Source organism: Eurosta solidaginis, chromosome 3 (assembly GCF_040869045.1).
Source record: "Eurosta solidaginis isolate ZX-2024a chromosome 3, ASM4086904v1, whole genome shotgun sequence".
NCBI lineage: Eukaryota > Metazoa > Arthropoda > Insecta > Diptera > Tephritidae > Eurosta > Eurosta solidaginis.
In genome coordinates, this window is record NC_090321.1 from 228,337,782 (window position 1) to 228,350,077 (window position 12,296).

A 12,296-nucleotide genomic window follows, 5' to 3' on the forward strand; every position below is an offset into this window, starting at 1 on the left:
AAAAAAAAAAAAAAGATACATAATGATTGATTTATGGATGTGCATACAAGGCTGTGGATTAGCATCGGCTTAGAGATGGCAGTACCCCTTAGTGTTGCTAATACTCGTAACAGTATTTATGTATAACTACACTTGTGTCTACATGGAAGTCAGGTAGCAGAAAAACTAGCAGAGCTGCAGGCAAAATTGCTACACATGTAATTTGGCTATAAACTATTATGATTATATCAGCTTTGTTAGGGTCAAAAGTTTGTCACCAAAACCGAATACGTTCATTCACCCAATGACAACGTGAAATTCAAACAACACAGGAGCTGCATATAAGTGGACCTTTATAACGATTCAGTTCTTAATTACAACACTGTGCCTACAGCAGCGACGCATCGACTACAACCACATGTTTTCTCAAATTTTGCCATTAGCAAGGAACGTTCTCTGTCGGAAGTAGAAAAAGGTATTGATGGAAGAAAAGTCTGAAAACTCTTAATCAGCGCATTTCCTAAGAAATGTAAGTTCCTGGTTTTAGAATATTGTTTAGCCTAGGGCTATAAAAGAGTTTATCTTGGTTGATGAACAATTTTGTGAAAAAAGCAACACTAACAAAGAAAAACATTGCAAAATTGGTAGATTTAGTTGGCAACGCAACACTTCATCACTCGGTTATTTTGACGACGTTCGAGTTGCTATCGAGCTTGTTAAAGTGAACCAAATAGATATTGTAGCTTTCAACTTCGCATGTGATAAAACGAGACAGTATTCGTATTCTAGTTGGAAGTTCTATATTTTTGCTCGGCTGAGTTTTTGTTTAATTTCTTTTTATACCACGAAAAAACTTGTACGGAGAAAATCTTTTTCGAATGTCGTAAAAATTTTTAAGTTTAATTTCCAAGCAAAGAAATTTGTGAAAAAATTGTCAAAGTGAAAATTTGTTTTATTAAATTTTCGGGTAGGTGTTGCACGTACATCTTCCATTGAAAAGCGACGCAAGCTACCACATTTTTTTAAAGAAGTAAAAGTCCTACAAATTTCTTTTCTTTGCATCAATTTTGAACAGCCCGACCAAGGAAGTGCTTCGAACTAAATAAAGAGTATGTAGTAAGAAATTATACACAACGATCATCGGAAAAATTCCAACCAGATACGTTTATTTTATAGGATTAAAAGAATTGAAGAGAAAATTATCTCCAACCCAGCTATAGTTATCGTAACAGCTGGGTGATAGGAGCAGGGTCCAATACCATCAATCACTTGTCATTGGCAATTGCAATATCTGAAACAAAAACAACTGCTGCCGCGACCGTAAAAGTAGCAGCAGCAGCAACAACAAACGCTAAAACCATTGATATGAACACAAAAGCTGACGTCAACAGGCGAGTTTTGGCTATTCAAGCCAAGAAAAAACGCCATAAGCCTAATAAGAAACGTGGTAAACCAAATGGTGTCGCTGGTGGCAATGGTGGTGGTGGTGGCCAGACACCGGGAAATTCTAATAATAGCAATCAAGGCGGTGCAGGTGGTCCGCCCACATCACCACTTTCGCCGGAGTGCGAATTTAATCCGAAAATGTCCAAATCATTTAGTGGTGCTCCATCAACAAGTACTACTGATTCAATGACTGCGAACACGCCTGCTTCTGGCTCTACCAATAATTTAGATGATATAGCGAATACGAAGATAGGGTCATATAACACTGGCGGCGGCGGAGGTGGTAAGAAAAGCTCTGGCAACTTTCAGCAGCAATTTTTACAGCAACAACAACAGCACCAACAGCAACAAAAAGTTGTTAATAATTTACATGTGCAGCAGCAACAACAATATCAAAGTGTACAACACAATCCATATGATGATATTCAGTTGCAACAACCACAACAACAACAGTATCAATACCCGCCACGCAGTTCATCGAATGATTCTGAAGATTCCGAATTAAATAGTGAAAATGAAGAACAGGAGCTAAAGGAAGATTACTGCAAAGGTGGTTATCATCCTGTTAATATTGGCGATCTCTTTCAAGGTGAGTTTTATGTTAAACATTAATATGTATCCGTCTTAGGTATAGTGGTGTCGTCTTCTTGAGATGCTATTCAAGCAATAGGGTTAAGGACTTGAAGTGTTTAAAAGTTCTGTTCCATTATTTAGTTGCGTCAGATACATTGCATTATCGTACCCGTTGCAGGTGCTGCTTTTGGATACTTTAAAATTGACCCTGCAATATTTTTGTGAACCAATAATACGGGGTCGCCCTCGGCAGTGATTTGGCAATCACTCCTAAAGTATTTCTGAATTGAAAATTGAAAGACAAGCTCGGGCTTAATCTCTCAGAGGTGAATGGTGCCTTACATTTATTTATTTATTTTTAATAATAGATAGATAGATAGATTGATATTTATTATTAATATGTTTACATATTTTTTGATTTCACAATAAATTTTAAATATCACAAATTCATTTTCAATTCACAGACGTGTATGATATATATATATATTAAGTAATAAAAAGTAAAAAGTAATAAAAAGTATTTTAGCCTCGAATAAGATCTATACATAGCCGTTTAAAATTCATAATATTATTCTCTCGTTTGATATAATCAGGTAACGAGTTAAATATGTTAAGGCCCTTATATAATAATGTGTTTTGGGCTGCAGTAGTCCGCTGTAATCCTAGTCGAAAGTCATTCGCATTCCGCACAGCATATTGGTGTGTATCTCTAACATACTGAATGCAACTTGTTAAATACATCGGCGCCCTGTTCTGTTTAATTTTAAAAATCATTATTAGTGTATTGAGCATCAGTTTTTGCTCAATATTTAGCCATTTCAATGTTTCAAGCATGTGACTTATTGGGGTGTATTTGTGGCATTTTATTATTGATCTCATACATTTGTTTTGTAATTTCTGTATCCTTCCTATTTGTGATTGGTTACAAGATGTGTACAGAATTGTGGAACAGTATTCAAAATGTGGCTTTATGATTGTATTGTATATTTTTATTGCTGTTAAAGTGTCTAATTTATTTCGTATTCTTCTAAAGAAGTAAATCTTTTTTGCAGCTTTTTTACACAAATAGTCCACGTGATTGTTAAATTTGAGCTCATTGTCTATTATTACACCTAAGTATTTCATATTGGGTACTTGCTCAATACTAGTATTATTTATCTCTAAATTTATTTCGCTATTTGTATTTATCACCATTACTTTTGTTTTCTGTTCATTTAATTTGAGCCTATTCATTTTAAGCCATTTCATAATTTCATCTATATCACATTCTAACTTTCGTTTACATTCTTCCACTGTTTCTGCTTCTGTATATACCAATGTATCGTCTGCATACATTACCAATTTGGATTTTGATATCACTTTTTCTATATCATTTATGTAAATTATAAACAGAATTGCTCCCAGAAGAGATCCTTGGGGCACCCCTGTATTCACATATGAAAAACTTGATTTTGTGGATTTTATTTTCGTTTGCTGTCTACGATTTGTAAGGTAGTCCTTAAACCAAAGTAGCTCTTTTCCTCTTATTCCATACATATACAGCTTTTTTATTAGAATACCTCTGTCTATTGTTTCAAATGCTCTTTTAAAATCAAGAAATAGAGCTGCTATTATTGTTTTTCGTGGACGCTTCTTCCACTCACTTACGACGAAGTTTATTGCACTTTCACATGAATGATTCTTACGAAATCCGGACTGGTTTAGAGACAGTATATTATTAGTTTCTAGGTACGTTTGTAGTTGATTTTTCACAACACTCCATTATTTTTTCAAATATCTTAAGAGTATTTATTGGACGAAACTCTTCACATTTTTTTGTTTTAGCGATTTTTTCAACTGGCACTACCAATGAGTCCTTCCATTCATTTGGGAATACTCCGCTCATTAATGAATGATTTATTAACTTTGTTAAGAAAGGCCCAAGTACATTCCAGTTGTCTAAAATGATCTTTGGGCTCACATTATTCCAAGCCTTTTTGTTCTTAAGTTTTTTACAAATTGCCTTTAGTTCGCAAATTTGTATTTCTTTAAAATGAAAGGTTTCAGGACAATGATCAATATTGTTAATATATATTTCTTTATCAATTGACTGATCTATTAATTCTATGCTCTCAATGAAGTATTTATTGAGCTTATCAGCTATTTCATTTTCATCACTTATTTCTTCGTTTTTATAAATTATACAGCTTATTTCTTTTACATCTTTGCTAAGTATTAAATTTTTAAGTATTCTCCACATTTCTTTTTGATTTGTTGCGCTATTGATTTTTAGCTTAAAATATTTATTTTTTTCCTTTATTATCTCTTGTTTGTATGTTTTACATATACTTTTATAAATTAACCATGAATTGGTATCGTCCATTACTCTCGCAGCTTGGTATGCTCTAATTTTATTTATTTTTAACTTCTTTAACGTTGAGTTAAACCATTTGTTGCGACTTGAGCGATTTCTAATCGTTCTACTTCTCGTATTAGATACCACCAAATCTTGTATGCACTTTTCCAGAATAACAGTGTTTTCATTTACATCATATGCGTTACTATGTTTTAGGTTTTTGTTTAAAAGCATTCTATTAAATTCACGCTGGTTGTAGTGGAATTCTTCAATTACTTTGTACTTTGGTTTTATTACACTTTCGCGAGTAGGTTTGCTATAACTATCGACTCATGATCTGATATTTTTAGAGAATGCTGCACTGTTACTCTCAGATTGTGTATATTCGTTAAAACATAATCAATCAAGGTTTTAGAGTTTATAGTTATTCTAGTATTCTCGTTCATTTTCTGCATTATACCGTTATCATTTGTTATTCTTTCTAATTCTCGCTTGTATAAACTATCTTTCGACCAGTCAATGTTAAAGTCGCCTGCTATTATAAAATCTTTACTTATTTCCGTTATCGTTTCCAGTTTATCTTGAAATGTGTTGCAAAATTCACGTTCCGAGCTATTTGGTGATCTATAAAGCCCCATGTTGTTATCAACGATGCATTTTATTGTTAATGTCCATATTTTCATATCACTGACTAGACAGTCTACAATATTCGCTTTAATTTCTTTATGCGTGTATATAATCACGCCACCTGTTCTTCGAGAGCTTGATACACACTGAAAACTATTGAAATTTTGTAGTTTTATTTCACTAAGTTCTATGTTTTCGGTTACATGAGTTTCCGATAGAATTATTATATCGTATTGATGCTCTTCTATAATGTGCTCTAACTCCGCTTTATTATTTATAAGTCCTTGTATATTTGCATAAAAAAGTATTATTGACTTTGATTGCTAGTAACCATTTTTTCTCCTTTTAGCTTCCAGTTTATTCACATATAGTGGACAACTTTTACTAAATGTCACGTGATTAATGTCCACATCGATATTTAGTCTTTCTTTCGCACGTATGCAGTTAATACATTTATTTGTTAATTCTCGGTTGCAATCCCTTGAACTATGTTTTTCTAAACATTTCACACAGATTTCTTCATTTTTACATTGTGCGGCTTTGTGGTTGAATCCTCTACATTTATAGCACTGTTGTACCTCAAGGCCATCAAAAACTCTACATTTTTCCCAACCTATATTTACTTTTTCGGCGGCGATAGTCTTTTGGAACGTTTCCGGATCTGCTTCGATTAATGCATTGTAGTATATTACATTGAGCTTTTTTGTTTCATACTGTTTTAAAACTTTCAGATTTCCATCCGCAATGTAAGTATTTTGTTTTTTTAACATTTCAATTATTTTTTCATCTGCATGTTTAAAGTTCATCCTCGATATTACAAATCTATGAGACATAATTTTGGGTATTTTTACTTCATATTTTTCACCAATACGGTCCTCGATTGCACATTTTATTTTATTTCTTTCCGTGTCGTTTTCACTTTCGATTAATATCACACCATTTGCTCTAGACTGTACATTGCTTATTTTCAGTTCTTTTGGATCAACTTTTTCATTTAAATCGGTTTTTGTTTGATTGCTGTTTTGTTTTGATTTAGGCTTTATTATTAAAGGCACTTCTTTTCTAATATCTGGCATCACTCTCTTATCTTTTTTTAGTACTTCAGCAAATGACATTTGTTTGTTGGCGGCCTTCGTTTTACCGACTAACTCTTTTATTTCTTTTTGTGCTTTCTTATTCTCTTCGCTACTATTTTTAATTTCACTGCAAATTTTCTCGCTGTCTTTCTTAAATATCTCCGCTACATCTCTTATTTTCTTTACTTCACTTATATTTACTACACATTTTTCTTGCACCTTTTGCATTTCTTTTATTCTCTCGCTAAATTTAATTTCAATCGCCTCTAATAATTTTTTTATTTCATACTCGTTATGTTTAAGCGCCAATTCGAATTCACCTTTGTACTCTTCTAATAGGGCACCATTTTTGTTTATCACTGCTTGCATGTTTCGCATTGCAGAATCTATATTATATATATATGTAACGCAGTCGTCACACATAAATCTTAACAATTTATTTTGATTTAGCACAGTAGATGCATATTCATCTAGGCCACAACACTTTGTTTTTAGGTGAAAAATCTTCCCGCAAACACCATCGCACCGTATTCCAGTTTCTCTGTTAATTGCTAATTTGCACTTATCACACGACATTTTTATTTTTGAGCTTTCGTGTATATTTGAATTAAAAAACAATTCATTGCTCGCTCGCACGTATTATAGTGTCTAAGTAAAATCAAAATATTATTTTACTACTGCACATAAACCATTAAATTCAATTTATTTACAAATATCACACGGAGCTAGTTAGATACACGTCCGAACTCGTTGAAATCACTCGATTTATCGGATAATCGGATTCCAATGATAATTAGTATAAGGAATTTTGGGAAAACCTTATAAGTCGGCGACACCTAAGAAGTGTTTTGGCAAACGTTCTGAGTTTATTTCTGCCATTAATGCGAAAACTTAATTGTCTGGCAGAAGCTGTTGGGAGTGCATAAATATTTATTTTTACGGTCTAAAGACCTAAGTAATATACGTTTGCTTAATATTCAAATATAAATAAATATATATTAAGTTTTGTATATAAGAGTTCACGAAAATAGTAATCCTCAATTTCACACAATCAACAGTCTTGTGTATTAGCCTTAATATGTGTAAATAATTTGTTATTAGCATCAGCTTGCTGATTCTGGCGTAAGCGTTGCTCGCGATCATAGAAGATTATTAGGTCAGGATTCCTAGCCCTCTTTCCCTTTCTCTCCTCGTGGGGGATATAATTTTGGCTTTATAGTTTGTTGGTGACCTTGTCGCTTCTTGATGACGTCGGAAAGGTCGATATTCCAACCCCAGCGAGTTAGGGGCTTAGATAATAAACGCCGCAGGTATGCCTGTCTTAAGGGGCGACTAAAATGTTCAAATGATTCAAGGGGTTGTGTAGCTCAACACTTTAAAATTCTTGCCATCCCAACTTATAGCTTCTCCAACCCAATTGTCAACCTGAACTACCCGTGGCAAATCCTGTTTCTTTAGCAGCCAAGCCGGGCGACCACAAGTTCCATGTAAATAGGGTGCGAGATAGAGGGTTCATTGTGATCATATTAAATCGTTTTCGAGATGGTCGAGGTCGTAGCTTAATGGTGCTTCGGAGCAGCAGAATAGTTGGGCTTACTGCGAGGTTGGAAAGGCATATCTTTCAATACCCCAGCTTTATATAGTTATCATTTTATGATTATCTTTGCTAAGAATATTAGTAGAGCTGCTCTGGGAAAGGAAGATATATCGAGAAACAGAGATTTTTATATCCTGTCCCCAACTTGATGGAAAAAATTAAAAAGAAAGTAGGACGAAAATTAGAAGAGATTGTAGAGAGAATTTTATATCTGTTGCCAGTGTGATCCGAGATTAATTTTTAACATACATATCTCTACCGCTATTACAAACCAACTGGCGTACTAGGATTTATCAAACTTTGGGCTAAAGATTTTGATGACCCTTATTTCACCAAGGTCCTTTATATCTCGCTGGTACGTCCCATACTCAAGTATTGTTCATGTGTGTGGTCTCCAACCTATCAAAGCTATATAAATCGGATTGAGTCGGTCCAGAGACAGTTTTTAATTTTTGCATTACGAGGTCTCAACTGGGAATCAAGTACGCATCTTCCACCATACAGAAATATGCTTCTTTTAATTTGCCATCTCTAGTAAATCGTAGAGCCTTACTCGGTGTTATGGTCATTCATAAGCTCATCATCAGCGTGATTGACTCCCCTGACTTTGTCAGTCAACTAAGTTTTGCTGTCCCTGTCTCCAGACATTTTGTGCCTTTTCTTTTACCTCTATGCCGGAAAATATTTGCTAGAAATAGTCCCCTGCGTGGTTGGTGCTTACGTTACAAAGATTTGTACAACTACATTAGCCTTGAATGTTCGTTTGCCGATTTACATACTTCTATACTCTTAGGTTTAGCCTGATATTTTAATTTTATTCTTCTTTCGCGTGTTCCCCCTACTGAGCATCCGGCTTCTTTATGGGCACATCGCGTCAGCCCCTTTATGAGCACCGAGCTCCTTTCTGAGCACTTCGCGTAAGCTCCCTTCTGAGCTCCTCACGATGGCCCTCACTGGGCACACTTAAATTAAAATTGTGCTTACATATATATCTGTTCTATTACAATAATTGATCGACCGCTTTGTATATGCGTCGACTTTAAATAAATAAATAAATAAAAATATCAGCGGCCTAGGAGTACTCTTCTAAGTTTTTCTTATTTACCCTGTTGTTCATAAACGGCATCTGAAAGTGTAATTACAAAAACACTCCTAGAAGGCTTGAGGCATTACGATTGAGGGTAGCCCTTTGTTTAGTTTAGTTTAGTTTATAGTTTAAACATTGCTCACGCGAATGTGGTTTAGGACCCCAGAACCTTCGGCTGGTGAGTTTTAGTCGCATCCAACGACAGGCATGCCTAACAGCGAGAATATGCCTAGCTATATAACCCGCGGAGGCGGTACGTTACTTTGGTTGTTGGTGACTTTAACGCGCAGTACAATAGTTGGTATTGAAGCTTGACAAAAGTTCTTAAGAGCAAAATCTCGCAGACAAGATAAACACACATTATTTATTATAACCTGCGGAAAGTTAGTTCACCAAGGCCTGAATGGATCTTACCTCAACTTCAAATAAAACTTCCGCCGTGAATTCTTTAATGGAGCGCGGATATTAAGAAATAAAATCGAAATATTACGTTACCGTTAGTAACGAGGAGCGTGTACTGGGATTCAAGGGGTTGTGTAGCGCAATATACAGCTTCTCCAACCCAATTGTCAACCTCACCTTCGAGCGGCGAATCCCGTTTCACTAACAGACGAGGCTCTGGCGACCCAAAGCTCCTCATGGAACTTGGGGGTGGGGAGGGAGGGATGGCCTGAAGGTTCAATGTGGCCATATAAATCGTTCCCGAGATGGTCGGGCCAGCACCTTAATGGTGCTGTGTTACCGGAGCGTATCGGATCTGTATCCGACAAAGAACTATCACATCGATAACACTCCCCAAAGCCTTCGGGGAGTAACCTAATCGCTACAACAACAACAACAACAGGAGCGTGTACTTTATGTATTTTAATTAGCAACAATGGTAAAACCATTATAAGGTTGCTACTTGGATACTGGCACTGCATAAGTGAAGCTTTTTATTATCCATTTGCTATGTTAATACATGAGATTTATGTATTTTGCCGAAACGTTGTATCTGGCTGGTGTATGTCGCCATTTAATCATTTTTACCTTTTCATTGTTATCGTGAAAATCGATGCCAATTGGAAAATTGCAAAACAATCAATGTTATATGTATTTGTTCAGTATCTATACAGGCTTACATATTCTCCACTCTTCTCTACTATTTTCCCAGTTTGAGCTGTGAAAGCTTCAACTTTGCGTAAATGTCACTCCCAAATTCTATTATTTATTGTCATTCATTGTACTTTCCATTGCTAATTCAACACTTATTACATATAAGGCGTATGTACATGTAGGTGTGTATGCATATACAATATGTTAGGGTGGTGTACATTCAATTGTTTTAAAATTTTCACTTTCATATTATCGAATAAACATACATTCCCTTGTTGTGAGTTTGTCGGCCAATATCGCCAACTGCATTATTTCTTTGGATAGTTTATATTTTGGATCTGTAATATGTATGTGTATTTCTTTAGTTTAATTCACAAAAGCCGTAACGAACAAATTTGAAATTTAACAAGAGAAGCCAAAAATATTTTATTTTCACATTCATTATATGGAGATATGGCTTTTTAAAAGTGACATAACTCTGTTTTTATTGGCTGTAACACTTTACTGTGGGTGTAATTTAATATATCAAACGAAAATCTGTGAAAAACGCCTTTTCGAAGCATGTGTTGGTTGGGCATTTATGAATTAAGATAACGATACGTACATAAAAATTCCAATGTGTGCATAGGTATGCACTTTCGAGCATGTATGTTTCGAACGCCTGGAACAAACTAGCCAATTCGTTAGAGGGGAACATCTGGAAGTTAGAACAATTGTTCAAGCTCTGCGCGAATGAGTGCGACCTCCGCCTCTTGGTAAAGGAGAAGGCAACTGTAAATTTTGATACCTCAGTGAGTCACTTAGCGAAATTGAGGCAACTTTCGTAAGGGTGTTTGGGAGTTGGTCACCGGTTGTACGGTATATGAATCAGGTCAAGTATATCCTGACTGAGGCTGTGACTGAGACCGAGATATATCTCGCACTTAGTGTTTTTGTAGAGATGTTGAGGTAACGGTACAGCCATCGGATCGTTCCTACAATATATCGTGGCCTGGAAGTTTTTCGACAGTCTCGCATTTTGGTGTCTATTATTATTATTATTATCATTTTATTTATTACGGCCAAAAAAGCCTAATTCATTGTATAGTACAATTTACAAAATTCATAATTGTTTCTTAAAACTATTTCATTAAAAAGAAATGAGTAAATTTTCATGTTTAACTAGTATTAAATATTTAAATTTTTAAAATATAGAAATAGTTTTTCTTTAAACTTAACAACGTTTTCACAGTCTTTTATCTCTGCTGGTAGTTCATTATACATTTTATAGCCTACGTATTCTAAGGTCTTTTTTGCGAACTCGGTTCTTACTTTGGGCAGTCTTAAATTTCTTCTACTCCTAGTTCCATAGTTATGGATCTCATGATTGTACTGTATCCTATCACTCAGATAATTTGGTAACATTCCCTATGTTACTTCAAAGAGTAATAACAGATTAATTGTTTAATACTAAGCCAATTTAACATAGGAAGCATAATACTTTTTGATGTTCTATAAGAGCATTTTAGTATCAAACGCATTGCTTTGTTTTGCTGTATTTGGAGCTTATTAATTAACGTATCATTTGTTACTAGTAGTATTGATGGACAGTAAATAAAATGTGGTTCTACAATTGATCTATATACTAATATTTTGTGATGTTGGCTAATATGCTTACATGTTCGATACATAAATCCTATTTTCTATGCAATTTTCTTCTCTAAATGATTCATGTGTTCTGTGAAACTTAGTTTCTCATCAATTATTACACCTAGGTACTTCATTTGATCTATTCTTTCAATTGCATTGGTTTTTATTTTCTAGATTGGATTAAGTTATTATGGTTCTTGTTAAATATCATATACTTAGTTTTATCAATATTAAGTTTTAGCTTTCTACTGCATAGCCACTTAAATAAATTATTTAAGTCTTCTTGTATTTTCATGACAGCGAAATCTACATTTTTGTCACTAATGCTAACTAATGCATCATCCGCAAAAAGACTTATTTTACAATTTCTCAAGCAAGTTTTTATATCATTGATGTAAAATATAAACAATATCGGAGCAAGTACTGAGCCTTGTGGCAGCCCAATGTTAACATCAACAACCAATGAAACTGCGTCTCCAATTACCGACCTCTGCTTTCTGTTACTCAGCTAACTACGAAACCATTCCAAAGCTTTTCCCTTGATCCCAATTTTATCCATTAACTTCAGCAATTCATTTCGATCGATTGTTTCAAACGCCCTCTTTAAGTCTAAGAAGCAAGATACTACTACCTTTTTATCAGCAACAGCCTCTTTCCACTCTGCAATTACCATATTCAATGCTGTTTCGCAGGAGTGGCCTTTCCTGAAGCCTGATTGCTCTGGTATGATTATATTATGATCGTCTAGGTATGCTCCTAGTTGCTTTTTCACCAGTTTCCATAATTTTTCATCAATAGGTAGGGTATTAATCGGACGTAGCTCGTTGTTGTTGTTGTTGTTGTAGCAATGCT

General features: G+C 34.8%; 1 protein-coding gene across 1 annotated transcript in view; it reads left to right on the plus strand.

Moving 5' to 3' along the window:
• The first annotated feature begins 407 nt into the window (after window positions 1–407).
• SRPK (SR splicing factor protein kinase) overlaps window positions 408–12,296 on the plus strand; it is a 78,268-nt gene continuing 66,379 nt past the window's right edge. Inside the window, exons 1-2 of the mRNA XM_067775418.1 lie at window positions 408–1,088; window positions 1,156–2,014. Of these exons, the coding sequence (XP_067631519.1) occupies window positions 1,345–2,014 (670 nt within the window). The 5' untranslated portion in view covers window positions 408–1,088; window positions 1,156–1,344. The remainder of the gene's footprint in view (window positions 1,089–1,155; window positions 2,015–12,296) is intronic.